Source organism: Sturnus vulgaris, chromosome 5 (assembly GCF_052056855.1).
Source record: "Sturnus vulgaris isolate bStuVul1 chromosome 5, bStuVul1.hap1, whole genome shotgun sequence".
Lineage (NCBI taxonomy): Eukaryota > Metazoa > Chordata > Aves > Passeriformes > Sturnidae > Sturnus > Sturnus vulgaris.
The window spans coordinates 25,221,849-25,245,875 of NC_142247.1; the positions used below are offsets into that span (position 1 = coordinate 25,221,849).

Genomic DNA, 24,027 nt, shown 5'->3' on the forward strand with positions numbered 1-24,027 from the left:
TACCTCACAAATTCAGATTTCTATAATAAACCTTGAAAATTAGCACTTCTATTTTCTGAAGAAGATAAAGAAAATAAAATTTTTTGAATTTAAAACTGCAAATGAAATAGGAATTGCGTGATATGCTCTGTATGTTCCCAAAGATAACCTTTTACTCTGAAAGGAGTTTAACATAATGATTATGATGATTATGGTTTTAAAAATACTTTTTATCAGGAGGAATGAGAACTTCCTTGGTACTGATGGAATTTCAGCACAAGCACGATCTTTCACTTTGGGAGAAAGCACATGTGCTGCAGATGTTCAGAAAGTGAGTTTTATTTTTAAGGAGTTGTTTGTTTCTGTGGGGTAGCAATACCATAAGAACAAAATAAATTTTAAAAAAATGTCTCATAAAAACGTCGTCTAGAGACATCCACCGTTGCTAAAATTTGGGATACAAACTCTAATCCTCAGCTGACCTCTGCACTCCTAAAACCAGGAAGAAAAGTTGGCATGGGATATATCTGAAAGACCAAAAATTGTGAGATTTTGAGATGAGTCAGAATAAGGCATTCCAAAATCAGAAGAAACTTGCCTTTCCTTACTTGCTTTGAAATAGCATGGTGGTAATAGGAAATGACTGGGGTACCATCACTTTCAGAAAAGGAGATGAGCTCAGGCCTGTTTGTACAGCACATGCTTACACTTTTTTGTGAGTAACTGCTCATGGCTAACTTCCTGTGTAGATATTCTAATTGCACAATAAAGGCTTTTTGTTCAGAATTAATTTATAATAAATTTTACTTTTACTGGAAGATGCAAATAATCTTAATGGATTTATATTATTTTGGAGGAAGAGTTTTGTTCCTCGTAATCCTATAGTAATGTAATACTGCTAGCATCCGATATAGATTAGGCAAAGGTTATTTCTGTCTCAGTTTTTGCAATGCAAAGTTTTACTGTTAATAGTATTAGGAAAAGAACTATCATTATCTTTGTGATGAAAACAGGGGCATATGAAAGAAAATGTTTAGGGTCCTAACTGGCTTCTTTGTGTCAGGCATTTGACATGTACTTTCCAAAAAATTTGTGACGTTTTCTGGAATTTTTAAGTATTTCTTTTGCAGCCTTATTTTGATGACCATTTACAGGATTTTTTAAAAATGTTCTGTTTCTCCATAAGCCAAGCTGCTCTGTACCTCAAGTAATTGGTAATGTAGACATAAATAATTATTTGAAGTATATTTAAGATTTTGATGCAAGATTTTTTTTAAAGGGAAAGGATACCTCACCTTCAAAGCAACCAAAGGCACCACCTTTGAAGAAACCAACCAAAAAAGCCGTGCCTAAGAAAGGACCTCTTAGAGAGTATCTTATGAAAAATCCGGATGCAATGAATTCTACAGAAACACAAAAGTAAATGAACACAGTTTTCAGGCTCGTATACAGAAAAAAAAATATTTTGACTGAAATTTAGTTTACAATTAAGTGTGTATTTTAATTTTTGTTTTATATCAAGGAGACTAATTTCTGCACAGTCCTTTCATTTTTTCTGATTTAGTGTAGTATAAAATTGGTTTCCCCTCAAGAAAACAAAATCTTTTGCATTTCTGTTTAAGAAAATAGGTGTTAAAGATTTCAAGTCTTGGTATTAATAATTAAAGATTGTGTTTCAGTTGTGTTAGCTTGAGCAGGTTGATTCATCAAGGTGGAAAAACTCTGTTAATCTGTGTATTTTAATGCTTTTCAAACTGTGTTGGGCAGTTTGCTTGTTACAAAGCCAATAAAAATATTTATTATTTCCTGTTGTTCAGGTAGTTTCAAAATTATTTTTGTGGTCCTTGTGCTAGTCTGTTTGGACTATCTGTTCTGTAGCTTTCAGAAAACTGGATTTTGAAAAAAAAAAAAAAAAAGAAAATATATTAATTCACCTCTTCTTTTGGCAAATATTTGTTTATATTTGGTTAACTTGCCAATAGCATAACCTTCTGACCTAAAAGAATGTGTAGTATTCTTAACTTGGTCCCTTGGTCATTTATGCTTTCAGCAATTAGCAAAACAGGAAATTATAAATATTTGCATATAAGCAATCATGTAAATTATTCTGGAAGTGTTTTAAATAACCTAAAAACATTTCCATATGATCTTCTAAATATTCACCTGAACCACCCAAAAATGTTATTATTCCTCCTTGACAGAAGAAACCTTACCTTACTTGAAATGATTTTCATGGCTTTCAGCAGAAGAGGGGATGCTAAACCTATCTTGGGTTTTTATGAGCTACTGTTTTGTCTCTTACATAATAGTAATGCTGTATAATATAATCAAAATTGGTATGCTATTCTACCCACATTTTAAAGGTGGAAAACAGGCAGAAAAATAATTTAGGTTAATAAAGAGATCAGTTTACAGTTAATTAAAAAAAAAAAGAAAAAATTAGATTCAGTTTGAATATAACATTATATGTTTGTGAAGTAATACAGAATTTTTTCATCTGTCAGGGAAAATTTAAAAAGCTTTGGCTGGAAATTAAATGCAGGCATGCAAATTTGAAAAACTATGTTCTCTTCATATTGGAGGTGCTTAACTACCAAAGCAAAGCAATAAAAAAATTATCCAGATTTATAGTATAATAGAAAACCCTCCTGAATTGACTTGGAAGCACATTGAATTTGCTGTAATAATCTGTTTGTACAATTCAGGTACAAATAACTTCAAGCTAAGCTAAACTTTTTAAAGTACTAAGACAAATAGCTTATAGAAGTTGGTAAAATATAAAATAGGATTTATTGTGTGTTAAGTGCACTTAGAGGGAAAGCACAGTTGCTTTTCTTGACTAAAGCAAAAATGTTTTAGTTAGAAAAATGTCATGTGCTTATGCATATAAATCTGGGAATATGCAATGTGATACTTCTGTGTATCTTTACCAGGACTTTCTTTTCTAGAGATTCAAGAAAATAGTTTCATTTTTTGCTACTTCATATGTTTTGGTTTAGGAAAGGCAAGGATAAGTTGAAGAAATTAGCTTTTCAAACCTTAATAATGCTGCTGAGTAAATACGTAACCCGAAGTAAGTTTTGTCAAATGTGTCTTGAAGAGATGCCCTGGAAGTCTCAGATGAATATCTATCTGGCAGTTGCACACTACCACTTATTTAAAAAGAACCTGGAAGAGCAATATAATATTGGAATCAGTGGTTCACAGCATCTGGACAGGTACATACTACTTCACTATCAGTGATTGCTATTAATGTAGATTATTGTGTTATTGCTATTAATGCAGACAGATCTGAATTACAATATATTCCTATGAACAGTTCATCTTTCAAATACAAATTACTTCCTACTGTGTAAAAGGTTTTGTTTTCCATCTTGTGGACATCAGGCACAGTTTTGGTTGCTAACCTCATTGGTGAGATGAAAGCTTTGAAATATTTTACATTATGTTACTTTTTGTTCCTTATAACATTTGGCTATCATTCATTATTTCTTATTCCTAAAGCTCGTGGAAAGTAATCACTTCTGAGAAACTGAATTTTGTTTATGTAGACCAAAATTCTTTTTGATATTTTATGTGGGGTTTTTTTTGTGTTTTCTTCTCTTTCTCCCATTCTGCAGTTACAATATGTTGGATCCTGAGATATTCTCATTAAACAATTCTGGCACTGTCCTGGTGAGAGAAGCTGTAGAGGATAACATAGGAAAACCAACTCCTCCTCTCCTTGAAAAGTCAGAAGTGATTGAAACCCAAAGCCGTAAGAATCTTTATTGGTGCACAACTGAAATCAGTTTCAACTTAACTTTTTGCTTCTCTTAATTTCTGTCTGTCTTAACCTCATCATTGGTTGTCTACATCACCTTTGGAAAAACAGTCAGTCATGCTGAGTTAATAGAAGACATTTTTAGGTTTCAATTGTCCTCTAGATTTTTTGGCATACCTACTATAACAGAAGTCTTAGTAAGTGATGTGGCATATCTAATAATTCTGAACATTGTTTAATCTATTAATAAATACGCTAAATTTTATCAATTAGTTATTCTTTATATTATACTTTATTAACAAGTTTGTAAGTTTAAAAAAAATTAATTATACTAGCTTTAGGTTTGCAGATACCACATTACCTACACATATTAAATTGATAATATTCCAAATTTTTCTGAATGCATTGATAATTTTTTTCAGCTTCTGAGGTTTGTAATTGGTTGTTAGTTTCCTTTACATTTCCTAGCAGGTCAAAATTTTTCTGGTTCATTCTGTAAGTGGGTGTTAAAGTTACACACTGAACTTTATTATTATCTTTCAAATTTTGAGTAGGATTTAATTTTCCTTCTCTACTGCTTTCTCCCCAATTTTTCCCTGTGTCAGAAGCTACCTCAGATGTCTGTCTTTGACATTTGGCATTTATTATTATTCTAGGTACTTTTAGTCCTGTGAGGTTTCAACAGGAGCAAAAAGGCTCCTGTCTGTGTGTAATTGTGAAATGCAGGACTTTGATTTCCTCAGAGGTTAGTAATAGTGTACAAGTCAACACAAAGTCTGCATAAGCACCAGAAGTTCAACAAGTAATCACAGGTCTGGTCTTTTCAATAGCTCTTCACGGACACATTCTTGCCACAGCAGTAAAGATCAAAATTCTCCTGTCTTTCTTTTGTAGGACTTCCTTAGGTAAAATCAACTGTCCTCTTTGCCTTCTCCAAGGAGGTGTGACAAAAACTAGAACTTTAATTCACCAGTTTTCTTTGTATCAGCTGACTTTTACATAAACACCATTGCCTTGATACTTGCCAGTCACTGAGAACACTGAAATTGGCTGAAACCTGAAAAAAGTCCTGTTTAATATCTCCTAGCCTTTGCAAAAAGTCTGATTAAAAAATTACATAAAGCGTGTAGTTTGCCATAGAGTTCAAATATGGTATAAATTGGAATTAGCTTCTGCCTCAAACCTATGGTTCAGGTATTACCATATCCCACTACCACGAGCCTTTGCCTTTCCCCTTGGGACATATTTAAAAGTGAATAAAATAATGAAGGAATTCTACGCATGCTACAGAACTTGCCAGAAATCCTCCTTTCTTCATCTCCTTTAAGAGGTTTCTATTTAAGAAAAATTCTTGCAAGATTGCCAAGAGATTTTTTTGCCATGGTGATTTCTTCTTAGAACTTAAATGAGGATTGTGTTTTGGCTTTGAGGCTAAAAACTATTTGGTACCCTTCATTATTTTGCTCAAACTTGTTTTCATCCCCACTTCTACTGATTCCTAAGTGAAAGCATCTTATATTTTAAGTATCGTAATCTTACAAACATGATAACCTTAACACTGGCATTTCCTAACATTTAAGTTAGGAAAAGCTGTCACAGGAAAATCCTGACTGTTTTTTTCTTATTTTTGAGAACTTCAACTCAATTTTAACGAGTGAACTTTCTGTTTTCTGTTACAGTTAAATCTCCTAAGAACAGAAATAAACAGAGTCGAACTTCTCGAAGTCGATCAACAAAGACTCCTGAACAACAGGACCAGTTTCCATCAAATACCCTTTTGCTGAAGCATTTTACGAGCATCTTCCTGCACTTGAAAAGAGCAGTGGTAAGATGTGGTTGGTTTCCTATTAAACTATATATTACTAAGCACTGTGTTACAATACTTAACTGCTTTTTCCATGAAAAGACCTCACGCTTCAGAAAATTCAAAAAAATTTCACTGGTTTTCTCATCTTCTGAAAAATACCCAAGTACAGTGTATGAAATATCAGACATGTCACCTATCATAATATATATTTCTATCAAACATACAATAATTTATGTAATTGTTCTATTTTTCATTCCACCTTTGTAATTAGCCTTTTCATGTTTGTTAAATTTTTTTGAAAATACTTGCAGACTTACCTTTCTCTTTACAGGTCTTAGTGAATGTCATACTAGAAACAGGAGAACCAGTGATTGAAGGGAAATGCAGACCAACTACTCTTCCCATAAAACCTTCTAAACCCAAGTAAAAAGACACATATAGATGGTGTGAATTAATTTTTATTTCTTACTTTCACACCAAAACCTACAATTAAATTAAAATTATAAATTAGTACTTCTATGGAAAGGTAAAAATTTAGGTTCTATAATGCCTAGACTGCAAGTCTGAAAGATTACTTACGCCTACGTTTTGCAATAAAAAATGAAACTTTTAATTTCTGCATTTCCAAGGTATAATTATATTTTTAATGGTATTCACAGGTTCTTGCTCACCGTGGTGGCCACTGGACATTGCTTCAAAATGCTTGTCGAGAACTTTGGAACTATACTCAAGAATTTCAACTGATTGCTAACCAGTCACATTCTTGTATGGATGCATTTCCCATCACCTGGGATTTTCTTTGGAGTACCATCTGGTTGCCATTTTATTTTGCATCAGACATGATCATTGATATGATAATTGACCTACAGGCAAGCAGTTCTCTTAAGGTAAAAATTATTTTAAGACAATTCTTTGTTATCACATTTTCACTTGAGAGAGAGAGCTTTCTCTTTCTTGCATTATATTATCTCCAAGTTATTCTCTGTAACAAGTTTTCAAGACGATTACAGTACTTTCTGATCTCTGTAACTGATTTTTCCTAAAAACACATTTGAAAATAACAGGTATAATAATGTTTCTTCACTGTAGATTGTGGATCCCAAAGGAGACTTTTGCATTCCCAGTTGTTTAGGCGGTATTGTGGATGAGAATGGTGGTTCTAATCTCCATCCCCAGCCTCCTCTGGATGATGTGAATGTGGTTGACCTGAGATGGATATGTAATCTGATTCTTAAAACAATAGAATTGTTATATCATATGAAGAAGTGGGAAGCACTGGTACACATAGCTGTACAATTTAACATACTTACACAGTAAGTTATACTGACTCTCATAAAAACTAAAAAGTTAACATTATATAGTTTAATATACCATTGTATTGCTCAATTACTACACTTTGGTTTTTTTTTCCAGTGAGAGGTTTACAGAACAAGTGAGTCCACTGCTGGTATATGCTCAGAGGCAGCTGCTGGAAAGGATACAGCAGTTCAGTGGCCCAGACAGCCATGAATCACATTTCACGAAATACCTGTCTGATGATACACAGAAGGTGAAACACAGATTTCTTTTTGGGGCGCTGACTCCTAATATGAGCTAAATGTGGAGCAGCACTTTCACTGATGAGATTAATATGCTTTCTCATAGTGTTCCCAAGTAGTCAATTATAACAAATCAATGAACATAATTGATTGAAGTGCATGAAAGGCTTGTATGACATGATTCCAAGAGCAGAAGGTGACCCAGAGGACATTTCTTCCATGCACAACATACCCGTTCCATATTATAAGCCTAACTCTAATTTCATGTTATTTCTTGATGTCAGTCTTTTAACCTTAAAACATTTATTTGGATGTTGCTTTGTTTCTGCATTGGAACACTGCTTCAAAAGTTAACAAACTTGAGTTCAACCAAACACTGACAATGCTGATAAAAAACTTTAGAAAACTTGATCACCACCAAAAAAACGCTATGTAGCCCAGCAAGTTCCTCTCATTAAAAGGCATGGCTCTATATATTTACTTAACTGTGCCACTTGCAAAATTTTAATTGAAATAGCAATTAGAAATTTGAATTCTCATTTTTTTTAATGTAAGGTTTATCTCTAAGAAGTTTTGCTGAAGTCAGTCTCACTGTGGATATTTTTCGGATATTTCTGTTACTAATGTAAAGAGAGGACTTTAAGGAGAGGATGGGGAAGTACCAAACAGGTTTCTTCTGAACATAAGCACGGGGTTCAGGAGCCACTGCCTTGCCTAGAGACAGCACACCAGTGCCCAGGACTTGCAGGGACTCTGAAGGCACTCCAGGGCAGCTGGGGTGCTCTGTGTTTCCTGTTTTCCTGCTGACTCTCTCTGGCCCAGCCATTCAGAACATGGTCCTTTGTCTATAAAAGGGCACCATAGCAAACCACTTCATAATGCTGATAACTGAGCTGTGGAAAAGTAATCATTATTTTGAAAGACAGCTTACAGATTAAAGACTAATGTTAGCTAATAGTAATAAGGATTTCATGTAAGAAATTTGGAGTTTATGGCTACATTTCATGAATCAGTGCCATTCAGAGAGTCTAGAACTAGTTCTGTTGGTCCTTCTGCTACTGAAGTTGTGTAACTACATTAGCAAAATAAAAAGTCTGTTGTGGATTAGTTCTTTATAGGTCTGGAAGTTTGCTTCTCAGCCAGAGTTAGGCTGCAGTTATTACTTGCTTAGAGCTATTTTGTATCTCCCTATGTAGCATTCCCTTGTCTTTCCCAAGGCAACACGTCCTTTAGGCCTGCTTATGGCGACAGGTTCTGTGCAAGCAGGCATTCATCTGGAGAAAAAAAGGTGGAATATTTGCAGAACATTAAGGAATTGCTAATGATTATGGCAACTACCAAATAAGAGACAAGTTTAGTGCAGTAACTTCGAAATGCTTATATCCAATATTTAGGTGTGAATGTTCAACCTCTTAATGACAAGAGTACTTGTTATGAGCCTTTGGTGTTTATCTTAATTAGCTTTCTTTTTATTTTGTCATATGACTGCGTATATAGATATTTAGCTGTAAGAACCAAACATTGATTTTTTTTTTAACATTATTCAGTCATCATGAAACAAATTCTGCTTTTTAGATGAGCTGCAGAAACTACATAGGGTACAAATTCCAGCTGCCTGTTGCTCATTCTGCCAGTGAAGGGGTTTTTCCTGCATACTCTTTCAATCCTGAGACAAATAATGATGCTACAGGTCAGAGCAAAATTCGGTACTGTGTGCTCTCTTTTCTCCTAAAGTCTTTTCTTTGTTTCATACTGGATTTTTTTTTAAATTCTGTTTCCTCTCCTTATCATAGTTCTTCCACTTCTCCTACAATATGTCTTTTATTATAAACTGAGCTTTGTCTTCAAATTGTTGTTCTTGATATTTTGGATGGATTGTAATGTTGTCAAGATATTTCAAAATATATTCAGACTGTCTGAAAGCAGGGAAAAACAGGTGCCAGATGACCTACAGCCTGTGAGGCAGCATTGGTCCAGTTTTCTGTTGAAATTTTTTGATATCTACCAATATACCCAGAAGTTAGTGTGAATCAGCACTGTTATTGACAGATTTAATGTTTCTGGTGGTTAATAATTTGCTTTAATTTATAAAGCAACAGGAAAAAAGGGGACTATTTTAATATACTTTAGTTTTGAAGTTGTGAAAATTCAAATATGTTTTACAGGGTGATTTACTAAAAATATTTATTTCTAGATTACAAAATTTTTATCCATAATTATTAATTCCTTTTAGATAACAATCAAGCAAAAGCCCTAGTTTGTGTGCCTCTTGATGTGAATGATACACTAAAATGTTTTAGAGAAACTCTAGAAAAATCTAAATATCAAAGCAGAGCACTGAGACACAGCAGGAAACTACTTTCCTTATTTCTTGCACACACACAAGGTGAGTGATTCATTGAAGTGTTCTCTCTTCATAAATGTATATGCAGTTAAAATAACAAAGAGTAAAAGGAACAGTTTTTTCTAAATTCAAGTTTTAGTTTCTGATAATTAGAAAAAATATAGAATATGAAGTGAAATTTGAAGTTCTATAAACACCAACTCTAAGCCTTATTCCGTATGATTTGTATAATAGTTGGATAATAATTTTTTTTCATGCAGCTGTGTCACATGTCTGTTTGCAGCCATACCTCTGTCAGACGGCTGACTGGCAGATCTTCCCAAATTTATTTTCACTAACAGAGCACATATCCTTTGGTTACACTGACCAGTGAATTATGTCTTATAAGTTAATTAGGAGACACAGGATAATAGCATAGGAAACCAAATGGAAACAGGGTACACAGGAATTGTATATTTGTTTGACTAACATGGTGTAGAAATATTTGAGGTGCTAGAAATAGTATAACACTTTTCCCAACTGATCATATAAATCACTTTTCTAATCTAGAAAATGCTGGAAGAGCAATCAGCAGTCATATCTGTTCAAGCAGAAAGCTGAAATTTAACGTGGGAGATGAAGTGATATTTCTACCGACACCATGTGACCTTTCTAAAGAAAAATATAATTTCTCCAGTATGGTTGAGAGGAGACAAATACCAAAGTCACAGCTTTCAGTAATTATCTCTTCCTATGAACAAACAATAGGTAATTTTTTCATAAATTTCTGCTTACAGCTAAGAAGTAACAACATTCTGCCTGTGTTTACATATGTTTATCTCTTTGTTATTTTTTCTCTGTCAGACAGCTGTAACTGACTGAAGTCTGGTTTCCAGGAATATAGAACCTTCTTCCTCTTGATTGAGAAAATCTGCATTAGATCCTAAACAAGCCATTAGCTGGTTCATCATTTCTAGTTATCTCATTTTATGAAAAAGCATTACTTCAGTGGTGTTATGATGATTAATCCCCAATTCAGAATTTGATGTAATGTTTAGCAGATTCATTTTAATTCCATGACAATTTTTTTTCCCTAGCAAACAGACTTTTCAGATTCTGTGCATTTGAATATGTGACCTAGTTACTTGGCTTCCATCTTACATTCTGGTGTGGCTTTACTCATACAGTCACAGCTCCTCACTAATACCTGTTCTTGCTGTATGACTGAACAGGGCAAGTGTACCAGGTCAACAGATGCTCTAAGTGCTTTTATTTGCAGCACAGGTTCCAGAAATGTCTGTGGGAGTGCTGTGCTGTATACAGGCAGAGTTGTTTAGCAGGGCCCATGACCTGCTTTCTAGTTTATCTTGTGAACAAGAAAAAATCTGAGAGATCTGAAAAAACAAAAATATGAAAGATTTGGTAAAGAAGTCCCTATATCTTATTTTTGCTTTCAAAGTTAGTTGAAATAAGAAATGGTACATTTGAAGGTAAAATATCCAAGACCAATAAATGAAAAAAAAATTCATGCATTGAATTACATTTGAATACATGGCTACTCATGCCAAATTTGTTCAAGGTTCAGTAACCAGTTTAATGATATGACAACTTTTTTTTTAATTTATTAAAAATAAATTACAGGAATCCTTGAAATGAATAACCAAAGAGATCTCAAGGTACAGGCTCTACATGAACTTGGAAATCTTCACTTTTATTCTAGAAATAAAAGGTAAATAGATACTGCATTAAAAAAGAGCACAGTTTAATTTTTTTTTGATTATTAGTCCTAACCCCTCAACTGTCTTGTAAGGTTTTGTGCTGTCCACTAGTCCATATAACTTCTTTCATCTAACTTACTATTATCTATATTTTGAGAGGGTTTTTTTTCCTATAAATTGTTTATTTTTCTTAGCTACCTAATTAATTAAGCAAAGAATGATGCATTTTTGTGTTTTTAAGAAGTAATGTCTATGGCTTGATGATTTGAGTCCAAATAAGTCTCTTGACCAGGAATGGTATCTTTTTTTGTGTGTGTATTATAGAAACTATATTTCAGTTTGTGACCCAATCAGAATTAGTTAAATCTCAGGCAGTAAAGGAAAAATGAAGCAGGTCTTATCTCCTACTTTGGAAAATGTCAGCAATATGATGATATTTTTTATGTTACAGCGCAGCTTTTAAATATTGGTGTCAAGCCCTTGATGAAACACTCAACATTGCTGATGCTCTTAACACCTGGCAAGAGTTAAGTTTTCCAAAAGATGCTACAGACTGCTTTGCAGTTAGAAGATCAACTGATATGAGTCAGAAATTTCTTTCTCAGGCTGGAGCTTGGGGATGTTTACATGCAGCAGTCCTAGTGGCTAAGATAGCTCAGTAAGTATCTCACCCATATATGTATTTCTATTGTATTTTAAACAAATTGCTCATCCGAGATATGAGGCAACTTCAAATTAATTAAAAACCAATGGTGAGTTGTTATAAAAAAGGCTCCTCAAAAGCAGAGGAATTTTTCCTTTCAGGGAGGAATTTATTCCTTTGGAGAATGTTGTTTTTACCTTTTCTTGAGTGCTCATCTTTGATCATAAATGCAGCTGTATGTTATATGAAGAGATCATTAAAAGAAAACAAAATAATAAAGAGTCATAAGTTCAAGGACTTTAGAGTCATATTGATTTTCAATCAAAATATCACATTTATCAAGTTTTTGCACATATTAAATATTAATGTATCTTGAGGTCAGATTTACTGCCCTGGAGTACTAGTTTTCTGATGAATTAGAATTAAATGAAATTTGAATTACTGTATAAAAATGTACTGTCAATAACTATTTGCCTCCAGTACTCCTTGACTGCTGGTAAAACACTGTGAATGTAATTCTGAGTTGCTCCTCAATGTAATGTACAAAATATAAATCTAGAAGTACCCAAGACAGCATTAAATGACCTTAAAAACACTATAACCATGAAAGGCCAGAGCTTCATCCAAGTAAATTGCCTTACCTGTGGAGCAGGTCATATTAATAGACCTGCAAAATGTCTATAAGCCAAGGTAGCTTTGCAAGTGCTACCATGGGTATTTCAGGATGAAGTGGCATTGCCACACTTAAAATTAGCACCCAAAAGGAAAAGAAGTGAGTTTGACTTGGTTATAAATGAAAGCTCCTCTAATTCTGAGCTGTGCTTCAGTCTCAGGTCTAATTAGGCGAGACCAAATCCCTAGCTGCTTTTACAGGTGTTTGTGGCACCTATTTGCTGCACTGGATACTATCCCTTCACTGCTAATGCATCCATTCCAAATCCTGGCAGGATTTGGAGGGAGCTGTTCTCCTGGCTTCTCCTTCAGGTGGTTCTTTTGTGTTTAGACCTGACTTGGACTGTTAAACATCTTTTGAGTTGCTCTTTATACAGGAGCTTAGTCACAGGCTGTAAATGCACATTAAAGGATTCTAATATTTGAAGTAAAGATTTCTAGGATTGTTGATCATAGGACTACCCTGCTACCATAATGGTTTAAGGCTCTGATGAGGTATTGTGTGGGAATCATTAAATGTAGCTAGACACCTGCCATGTTAAAATCCATGTGCTAGTTATCTTAAGCTTCTTTTATGGAAAGAAATACACTTTAAAGTGTGAGTAGCTTAATCTGCTTTATCTTTTTAGTTTTGTATGAGATGGAGCTTGCCCTTAGATTACCTGTGTCTCTCCTTTAAATTTGAAGATAACCTAGACACCTCCCTTTGTCTAGGTATGTCTCTGGTCAAATGCTTCTTTGCATGGTGTGGCTGAGCACCTATTTAAAAACAGGCAGTTGTTTTCCAGTAGGAGAAACATCTAGATTGTGTTAGTATTACTTTCACATTAGACTAAAACCCCAAGGATTTAAATAATTTTTATTGATGGGTACATTTGTATTATTATTTGTTGTGCTTTAGGTATATAACAACATCACAGATGAGATTAAGAACAAAATACTGCTATTTTTCTGCTATACTTTTTAAGGTAAGAATGTAATTTCAGTTCAAATTCATGAAGTTAACAAATTGCTTCTAAAATGACCCTCTGTTAAAATAATTCTCCTTTTGTTTTGTTTCTCTTTGTGGTTGTAAAGGAAAAATGGAGATCAGAGGTAGTTGACAATTTATGCATATTAGATACAATGTTTTTATTCTTTGTTTTTTAACATTATTTCTGTATTATAGCCTAAAAGCTATCACTTCAATAGAAGGTCAGAGTGTCTCAGAGAAAAAATACTGAAAAGAGAAGATGACTAAAACATTTGATAGTCAAATGTATTTTTCTTCTCTTGAATTATTCTGCTCAGGAAGAGCTGGATGGCATCAACAACAACAGAATGCTCTCTTTTAGATCTGCAGTCTTCACAGTTGTCTTACATTTTCAACCAAGAGCACAGACTCTTTAGAAAAAAAGAAGTTTTTGAATCCTTTTTAGCACTGAAAAATATTAGTTTGTAGTACTGAAATCTCAGCTCTATAATAAGTTTGCTCTAAAACCAGAGGATATTAAAAAATGATCCAGTTTCACTCACAAAGAAAATAAGATCATTAAAATTAAGTTTGCAGACTTTCAGCAAAAATACCTATAGAGAAAAAAAATCAGTTTACTTTTAAGTTGAAGTTAAGATGCCAGTAGCAAATGTAGTACAGGAAAATAAACTGCAAGTGCTCTGCCAGTTATACTCTCCTGGGATCAATGATGACTCATCCCAGTGCAGCTGCAAGAAGTTTTCTGGTTTCTTCCAAAACCAAGCAATGACACTGTCTGATATCTTGTGTCATGATTGTGACTGTGAGACCTGTCCTAGCCCACATTGGAAAACTTGCTAAGTTCACCAAAGGGAGAACAAATTGAAGAAAAAAAGGTAAAGGAGAATTTTTACTTGCTTCTAGCACTGTAATTGCTGAACAATTACAAAGCTGAACAATGATGATTCCTTCTTTCGACAGAAATGGTAGCAAGCATTTGTTCCAGTTGTATAACAGTAGAAATAATTGTGACTTGACTGAAGTGGGTCTGATATTAATTGGGATAGAAGCAGCTTGCAGGGTGATTGTCTTGAAAAATATAATCAATTACTGTCTCTGTACTGCAAGAAGTTCAAGCCATAATTTGTTCCTTGAATTGGAAAGCTTTTATAACCTTGTTTAAATTCCACCTCTGGTGTAGGCTTTAGGCTTGTTAATATCTCAGATCTGAGTGTAAATGCAAATTTCTCTGGCATATCATTGCTAATTACACCAAGATAAACACAATTGGGAAGGAATATCCAACATCAGTTACAATGTTAGCGTTCTTCCCTTTTTAAGAGAGAACATTTAAATTATTTCCTTGAATTTCATATTAGTTTTTCGTTATATAATTTAAGCTGTGCTAGCTGACCTAATTAAAGGTGGAACTAGACTGAAACAGGCTTTTAACTGGCTTTAAAGTCAGCAACTTTCCCAGAAATTATTAAATTTCGTATTAGTTTTTAGTTACATGATTTGAGCTGCGCTAGCTGATAAGCTGCACTACCTGACCTAGTTAGAGGTGAAAGTGGGGTGGAACTAGCTTTTAACTGGCCTTAGAGTCAGCAACTCTGCCAGAAATGATGGGAGACATACTGTCCTTAGACTATTTACAGCTTGTTTATTTCTCCATCATACATGAAACATTTTCTCTAAAAATATTTTTCAATATTGTGTCTGGAAACAGCTGAATAATTAAGGCATTGATGGAGTTGTGTTTATGAAGTAATTTATGAGTTGGAGTTTGTAGTTTCTCACTAATAGCTGTACAACTTTTCAAAAATAATTCACTGTTATTACTTTCAGACCCTGTTTAGAGCTTCTCTTCCACATCCAACATCTGACTATGACTTTGTACAATATGAAACAAATATTCTTATTCCTGGTATTGACCTGTTCTCTGATCGCTACAGAGCTGATATCTCTACTGTACTTGCAAGTCTGAATTTCATTATGTTTGAACTACATTATGCAAAACAAAATTTAATAGTAAGTATTATTTTCATGCTCTGGAAATTATTTTTAAGATGCCTAGTCTTACTTTTTTGTCTGGGTTTTACTTATGAGATACCTCAGAATCTCTAGTAAAATACCCCTATGGCTAGGTTGTGTGGCACTTAAAACAAGGTATAGCTTGCTGCATGCATGTTTTAGAAAACACGGGAAATTTTTTTATTTTGGAAGATGGCAACACATGGTTCATTTAGCTTAGGCATTTTAGAGGAAATTTTCTATTATATACTTATTAAAATACACAGTACAGAAAAATACTTTAAATACAGTATGTCCAGAATGCTTTCCATACTTTAACTTCCAGTAGATAAAAGTCCCTTCTGCCTTTCTCCTTTTCATGTTCTCTTATTCCTCTGTATGAAGTGTTTTTATAACTTCCCTCCTATGCTGGTCATATTCTTATTTCCTCCATTTCATGTCTTCTGACCATTTCCTGTTTAATCCAGTTTACTTCAATGGTGCAGTGCTGTACATTAGAATAAATAGATTGAATTGATTAGTAGTACTGAAAAAGGTCCAATGCTCTCTTTTTTCTGGTTTGGTCCTGTATGCACTAACAGAATTTCATGTCAGGTGATTATTTTGTACCTCTGTAAATCATACATGACAGAAAACTCTCCAAATGAAAAAGCAGATAGATTTTTCCAGCTTTGATGAGTTGAATCCACTTATGGTAAGGTCCTGCAAGTGGCAGAGTCAATGCCAGGGAGGGGAAAAGATTGCAGGGCTGGCAGCAGGGAGTAATAAATGTTAGGAGGTAGAGATAGAAGAGGAGTTAGACAGGAGGAGGCAGAAAGATGTTATCCCTTATTTGTCAGCAAACCATTTGTTGGATTGATTTCTTTTGGAACTTCAGGCTAACTCCTATCGTTGGTTCTTCCCATCCTGCTTTACTGTTCACTTTGTTATTTAGCTTTGTGTAACTGTCCTTGCTATGAGAGATGCAGTAAAATCAAGGAGCAGACAATTACCTGAAGCCAGAGGCGCTTAATTTGACTGCTTGCTTCACATAGCTGTGCACATTTTTTATGCTTTCTGCACTTTTGCCAGCAGAACATAGATCCAAGTCATGGATCATGGTCAAAGCAATTGCAGTTTTAGCTGAATGAGAGCTTCGTTTCCCCTGAATGCTTATTGTGTGGAGATATTTTGGATGCTGGGGTGCAAAGTTGATTTGACACTTAAATCAAAATACATGAAGATTCAAGTTTTATTAAAAATAAAACTTCAAAGACTCATTTTTTTGAACTACTTCAAATATCAGTAGGAAACTGTATGGGTGCAATTAAAACATTTGCCTCAAGCTTTTGTGATCCAAATTCAGAAGTATTAAGCTACATTATGAAACTTAAAGTGAATTTGACAAAAAATCTGACAATACTGTTAGCATTTTCTAAGCTTGGGGACATTTTAAAGTGAAGAAAAATGTAAAAGCTGAATAGTAATTAAATTTTGGAAGTTCTTTCATTTTCAATAAACACATGAATGTGTTAGGAAAGAATCTGCTTTTTCTGAAATATTGTATAACAGTAGATCATAGAATCATAGAATGTTTAGGGTTGGAAGGGACATTTAAAGATCATGTAGTCCCAGCCTCCCATGCCAAGGGCAAGGATGCCTCCCACCAGGTTGCTCAACACCCCACACAACCTGGCCTTGAACACTTGCATGGTTGGGACATCCACAAGTTCACTGGTAACCTGCTCCAGTGTCTCATCATCTTCACAGTAAAGAACTTTCTCCCAATATCTAACCTAAATTTCCCCTTTTTCATTTGCACCCATTACCCCTTGTCCTATCTACAGTTCCTGATGAAGAGTCCCTCTCCAGCTTCTCTGTAGGCTGCCTTCAGATAGTGGAAGGATATACAGTGTCTCTATACTTTAATAAAGCTCAGTTTAGAAATGTTTTTTTTGGTTAGTTGTCCCTACGAAAAAATTTCAATTTAAAATGAAGGTAAATAAATTTGTCAATAAGTCTCATCACCATCCACTTTATTTTACAACTGGTATAGTTTCACTTAGACAGTTGCAGGACTTAATTTTTATTTTGTTTATTTAAAAAAGCTTACAGAATTCTATTCCTCTGTTAGTTATATTGAAAAAAATATGGCATCAAAATGCAGACAGTTTTAAAAATCCCTTGTATCAACCTATTTTCGGTAGGTTTGCTCAGTAATGATGTTGTAAAAGACCCCACCTTGAACACAGAGAATAATTTGGACAAACTTCACTTCCTATATTGTGAATTACATATAAGGTAGTATCAGTGGTTAGCTTTAGCGAGCTGAAGAACTTTTTAACACATTAATCTTTCAGAAAGCATAAGAGAGATAGTGATGGTGTGTGATGGTCAAAGTAGTAATCTTATGTTATCTATATACTTTTGATATGTAATTGCAATGCTTATTTCCATAATTGTACCCTGTATGATGTTATAGCTGCATGACCTACTATTTTGCTACAGAGTTTACCTCTGTTCACATTATACCAATATATTGTATCTGAGATTTGTAAGGACCCGGCTAAATATATTGAAGGAAGAATCTTCAAGGTAATCAAATAAGCTTTCTCTTTCTCAAAACACATTGTTTTTCAAGTAAGCTTGAAAAACATTCAATTCTTTGTCAAATGTAGTGAATTTAATATTCATATATTTCTCCTATTAAAAGTCATGCTTTGAAGTTCCGGTATTGCTTAGTGTTTCGTAGCACAGCAGATGGTACAGGTACTTTCTAAATGTAATTATTATTTATATTCTCAATTTTAGTAGCATGCAGAGTTATTTACACATTTTTACTGTTAATTCCCTTCATAGGCTGTTGAGTGGTTCTATAAATTCTTTCTACTCTCTATTTAATGAAGGGGAGGTTTTCCTTCTGTGGTCCAGACTTCTCACTTGGTATTTTTTCTCTTGTTCCACTTTTTTAATGTTTTCTTAAGTGGAAAACACGAATGACAATTTTTTCCCCTTCTGGATTTGTTCTTACTATCATGGTAGAACAACGTTCCATGAAATCTAGGAACAGATTTTTTTGTCTTTTCACTAATATTCACCTTTGTTGTTGTTGTTGTTTAAATAATTTGTGAGTTTTGGGTTTTTTTTTAAAGTCATCTAAGTATCAAGAGTTAGTAAGAGTATTAAGAGTCAAAGTGATATTGGTTTTAGGTATTTTCAGGAAATGCTGATATAGGTTAGGTAGAGTAGCTAAGTATTATGAGATGAGTACAATCTATGAAGCAGATTTTGATAAGGTACTGATCTTGAGCAGGCAGGCAAAACTCTTACCAGATGTAGCAAGTTCTTTCCCTTTGTCAGGAGCAAGTTTTTAAAGAATTTGTTTTTAAAAGAGAAAGACCCATCTTTGAAATTATTCCCTATAATATATAAAAGATTTCCTTCCATTGAAGATCATTCTCCATCAATGTACTATTCTGATAGCCAAATCTATTTGAAAATTACCTTTAAATACAGTTTATTTTGAGCAAAAAAAATAGTGAATAACACTCAAATCAAGGTTTTGTTATTTTTCATAGATTAAAGTACTTACAGATATAGGATTTTTTACGGAGGCCTTTCATGAACTATCCCTGCTTTTTTTGGGAGAGAGAATTCCATGGAAAATACCAGCAGGATACAGATATACTGAACAAATGCAGGTAAACACCAGAAAAGTATGACATTGAACTGTAACAATCCATTTTCTTCATGAAACTACATATACTCCATATCTGCCAGTTGTTACACGTTCCTAAGAAATTCCTAAATTTGTTTCAAAAGATGAATCAAGTAGTAGGCTTTGGATGGCATTAAAATCTCTCACTATACAGCAGGAACAAAAATCAGTTTTGAAACGTGTGTTTTATACACTGAGTACTGCAGACACTACCGTAAAAAAAACAATTTGTGATTTCATATGCAGGCATGAAAAGTATGGATAAAGCTGACCTGGGGTTTTGGACCCTGGGGAGGGCAGGGCAGCCTCAGGAGATGCTGGGCCATAAAAGCTATTGCTGCCCACAGAGCCTTGACACTCACATCACCCAAGGCCAATTTGATTTTCTCTCCATCTGACCACTAATGTGCTACAAGGGTTGGAAGCTGTTAGCAACTGACCTGGACTTTTGTCTTACCTGTGAGCACACCTGTGCAGGCAGATCAGGCTGTCGAGTAAGCCTCTCCCATGACCATCCTTTCCTTGTTTCCCAAGCACATACTAAAATAAGCTAATGATTTAATCCTGGATGAATGCAATCAAGGTCTCTCTTATCTGAGTGGTGCTTTGGGGTAGGTGAAATGACAAAAGACTTCTGGACAAAGCACCAGATGAAATTCAGCATGAACTGTAGGAAAAATTCCATCAACAATAGCATTGTCAAGCATTGGACAAACGTAGTTTGCTTTCTTTACCCTGTGTTGCAGACAGTGATGCAGAGCAAATTGAGTTCCATGAGCTGATTTGAAAGGATATTTCCCTCCTTCCACCTCTGTTAACTCATTGGTTTTATACTCATATGGTAACACATTACTTTCTTTTGCTTTTGTCCATTTTACAGGCCTTAGAGAAATTTGATTCCTCAAAACCTCTCATGACTGCTACAAATTTGCAGGTAAAAAAACCCTGAAAGAGTAAATGTTTTATGCTGTACATAAATATTTATTTCTCTGTCTTAAGATAAGAATTATCCCATTCAGAAAATATCCTTGTTCTTATTAAAAAATCCAGTAAATAGAAGACATTCTTCTCAATTGATTATTATTTCCTAAATTTTAAATTTTATGGCTGACCTCTCAAGGGAAAGGCAACTACCATTTTCACCATTTTTCAGATGGGAGATCTAGTATGTACAAATCTGTGGCATTTCTGTGCAAAACACACTAATGGAATTATTCAGGCTTTGTTGTGATATGGAAGGTTGGGTGAATATTCTGCTAAAGTATTGAGAATGTCAAACTTTTAATGTTATAATTTCTATGAATCATAGTTGTCTTCGTAGAGTTGTCCTAATTCAGATGGAGATTGAAGTCCATTTCCGGGGGAAAAAATTTAAATGGTGACTCCATAAACCAGTAATTTTCTCATTTTATTTTAAATCACCTATTCATCAATTACTTCTTTTGTATTTTTAAGTTTTAATAATTTCCTTTTATTAACCTTCTCATAGGTCCATTGAGCTGGTAGGGGTAAATGTTAGCAGAATGTGAAAAAGTTGTACCATTAAAATAAATTGGTAAATTAAACCCCCTATTTTTTCCCCTCCATTTTTCTCTTGTTTACAGAATGCTTGTCTATCTCCTACAGCAGTTGGTATTACAGGATGGAAATGAGAAATGTACCTTGACAGCTTTTTATCTCACTAGTTTCTGATTTATTTTGAAGTTGTGCATTATCTTGGGCTTTTGACTTGAACATTTCACAGTATATGTAGTGCTGTTACTGGTCTCATGATCTTGCAAATCTGTGTAGACTTTCAACTTATAAATTTATTAATCTAAATTGAGACTATTAAACTCATGATAAAAAAAGGATGCTATAATGAATAACAAAAAGAGTCTATGAAATATGCTAAAATGATGTGATGCAAGAATTTTTTCCCTTTCTTAACAACAAACTTTTCTTTTAGTTGAGATTTTTGAACTACAGATTCACCTGCAATGCAGAAAACTAGAACTTGCAGTGATAATAGTTATAACTTCATAGATGCACCTTCTGCTGTAAAACCAACCTCTGAGGCTGTAGCAAGTGCTACTAAGGGGTGAAGTTTGGGAAAAAACCAAACTCATTCATATTAATGAGGATATTACTAATATTATTCATGTTAATTGTTGATTTGTGTCATTATTAATAGAAGCAGAATATGTCTTGAACAAGAAAAATGTAAAATGTGTCATTTCAAATAATCCCAATTGTTAACCTTCTTGTAGGTACTGGAAGATACATTTAATTGGAGTCTGTCTTCAACAGTGGTACCACTGTGCAACCAACAAATTATGAATAAATTAACCTTAGCCAAAATGCATCTCATCATTTGTCTTTCTGCCACAATAAATAATATACCTGAAAAAGTTGAAAAAACTGTATATTGTGTTGACAACAGCAGCTTGCCAGAGCCAAACAAAACTACAACATCAACTATAAAAGGTAATTATAAGGATGGTGGAAAATTTTATTTATATTGTTTCAAGTATGGTTTTTTTACACTTTTAACTTCATATTAATTAACATGTCATGTTATGAACAATATTAATTTTAAATGTTGCTGAAAAAATTGTCATTCTTGAAATAAGCATTAAGACTTGTTAAAGTTCTTTTCATTATTCTTCTATTATTCTTCTACTATTCTACCACTATTATTATTATTTTTATTATTGTTATCATTATTTTGTTCCATTATTACTTATTTTGATGTTGAAAGTCCCAATTGTAAGTAGAGAGGAAAGGTCCATGTTTTTCAAATTGCTGAGAACGATTTGGTTCTGCATCTGTTATCTGAAATTTTATCCACAATGTATTTGACAGTTGATGCTGATCAGAATTCAAGACAATGGAGACAAAGAGACAGAATGGTGCATCTTGTTGCCTATAAAGATGAATTAAATATGGCCATGCTGAAGGTAATTTGATTTTTAGGAGAAAAGGATTAAGAAAATACAGATTGATCCAAAAACATTGTTAATGCCTTCAATGTAACAGAAATTATGATGAGAGGATGGTATGAAAAAGGAGACTAAAAACTTCTGTTTCTAATTTGACTGTAGTAGTAGCTATGCATGAAGTGTTGACTATTTGGTGTAATCATTTTTCATTTTTGGTGCATTATTTTTCAAATAATGGGAAATACTTCTACAATCAGATCTCAGTGTGAGTATTTCAGCATAAAGAGTAAAGACTGAATGGGATTTCAAGATAAAATAATCTCCTTCCAGAGGGTACCATCTGTAGAACATGTCAGACACTCTTTGATGGGGCAATATGCTATACAAATAAAAAATCATTCTCTACCATTGTTATATATGAAATATTTCAATTTTTACCACAGCTTATAACTTCTTTGTTTGGTTTAGTTGGATTTTATTTAGTTGTAAAGTTAATGCTTGGCAGTTTCATATCACAAAAAAATCAAAATTAAGGGCTGACATATTCTTCATTCAGAGAGGTCTTCCACTTTGGAAGTAACTACTTTTGGCCATTGTTACAATCAAAGTAATGCAAAAAGTACATCTGGAGAAGGAAGGATGATTTTGTATGGCAATTGGCATAAGGTCATACATTAGAAACTTGAAAGTGGTAGTATAACTTGAAAATAGCAACTTGAAAATAACTCAAATAGAAATATTCATTTGAATTGAATAGGGCTTATTTAAGAGGCATAATATATTTCTTACTTTTGATTTTTCTTTAACTATTCTATTCTTTTGGAGGAGTTTCTATGGCTTGTTTTTTTTGTAATTTTATTTTAAGTAGAGCTCTGAATTTTGATCAAAGTAATGTATTGGATGATGCAAACCTTTAAATTAAATTTTAATTCTGCTGAAAGCTCCACAAGTGAGATTTAATTTAAAATTAACTTCTTTTTAAAGGTGTGTTTTTCACAGCTTCCTACAGATTTGTTGATCAGAAAGACTGTAAATTATAGTTGAACTTTCAGGATTCATACTGCACACAAGGATGTCAAAATATAGCTAATAAAGAATGTAATGACTTCTTTTGACATCTCTAATGTTTTTAATATTGTATTTGTTGTTTAAAATTACTAAGCATAGTGAGTAGTATAAAATTACCAAATATAGCTATTAGTTAAAGAATGGGAAATTAGTGAGTAGCATTGCTAAGCCTTAAAATATGTAGTTAAGCATGCATGGCAATAGTAGAGGCACAGATAAGATGTTGCTGATTTGAATATAATGATTCTGAAAACCTGAGAAAAGCAGAATTACCCACCCCACCCCCATTTATAGAAAAGGCATATGATTTATTTTAAGATGCAGTGATAACAGGATATACAGAAAAAAAAATATTTCTAAAGAAAATGTTAATTTCTTTACTTTTTGAAATCATACAAGCCTGTGTTCTTCTCTAGGGGATTTTGTTGACAGAAGCTGAAGAAAGTCTTAGCTATCTTGTACAGGACATACAGGAAAAATATGATGGGGACATATCTCGGTATTCTGTGGAAGATTTAGAGGCTATTATTGAGGCCAAACTTGAACTTGCTTCTATTTCTCTGCAAAGGCATCAAGCAGCTCTCAGGTAAGTAATACTATGAACAACCTTATCTTGCACAGCCTTGACCACCAATGATTAAAAAATTAATTTCTTTATTGCTACATCAATATTGTACATCTTAGCACTTACCTGTAACAACTCCATTAGTATATTTACATATGTAAGATACGTAGCCATTTATTTTTTTTTTATTGCTTTATTTTGCTTTTTACAAGGTGTAAAAGATTCAGTCAGCCTAGAGAATTAGTTACGATTTCTCCATGAGATGTTTTTGTGATAAAGTGTTGTATAAAAACAAAGAAGAAGTTGCAACCTTCATGGATTTGGTTAAAATCTGGATATGTTAGATT

The 24,027-nt window shown here is 33.7% G+C and overlaps 1 protein-coding gene across 1 annotated transcript in view; it reads left to right on the forward strand.

Moving 5' to 3' along the window:
* Positions 1-24,027, forward strand: part of CFAP54 (cilia and flagella associated protein 54) — a 102,449-nt gene that overhangs the window by 49,807 nt on the left and 28,615 nt on the right. The window contains exons 32-52 of the mRNA XM_088166104.1: positions 217-310; positions 1,259-1,398; positions 2,979-3,197; positions 3,600-3,736; positions 5,422-5,567; positions 6,209-6,436; positions 6,639-6,862; positions 6,963-7,098; positions 8,663-8,777; positions 9,321-9,473; positions 9,981-10,178; positions 11,052-11,139; positions 11,580-11,786; positions 13,345-13,411; positions 15,244-15,426; positions 17,917-18,003; positions 18,987-19,109; positions 20,007-20,060; positions 21,376-21,592; positions 21,971-22,065; positions 23,532-23,701. Of these exons, the coding sequence (XP_088022230.1) occupies positions 217-310; positions 1,259-1,398; positions 2,979-3,197; positions 3,600-3,736; positions 5,422-5,567; positions 6,209-6,436; positions 6,639-6,862; positions 6,963-7,098; positions 8,663-8,777; positions 9,321-9,473; positions 9,981-10,178; positions 11,052-11,139; positions 11,580-11,786; positions 13,345-13,411; positions 15,244-15,426; positions 17,917-18,003; positions 18,987-19,109; positions 20,007-20,060; positions 21,376-21,592; positions 21,971-22,065; positions 23,532-23,701 (3,081 nt within the window). The remainder of the gene's footprint in view (positions 1-216; positions 311-1,258; positions 1,399-2,978; positions 3,198-3,599; positions 3,737-5,421; positions 5,568-6,208; positions 6,437-6,638; positions 6,863-6,962; positions 7,099-8,662; positions 8,778-9,320; positions 9,474-9,980; positions 10,179-11,051; positions 11,140-11,579; positions 11,787-13,344; positions 13,412-15,243; positions 15,427-17,916; positions 18,004-18,986; positions 19,110-20,006; positions 20,061-21,375; positions 21,593-21,970; positions 22,066-23,531; positions 23,702-24,027) is intronic.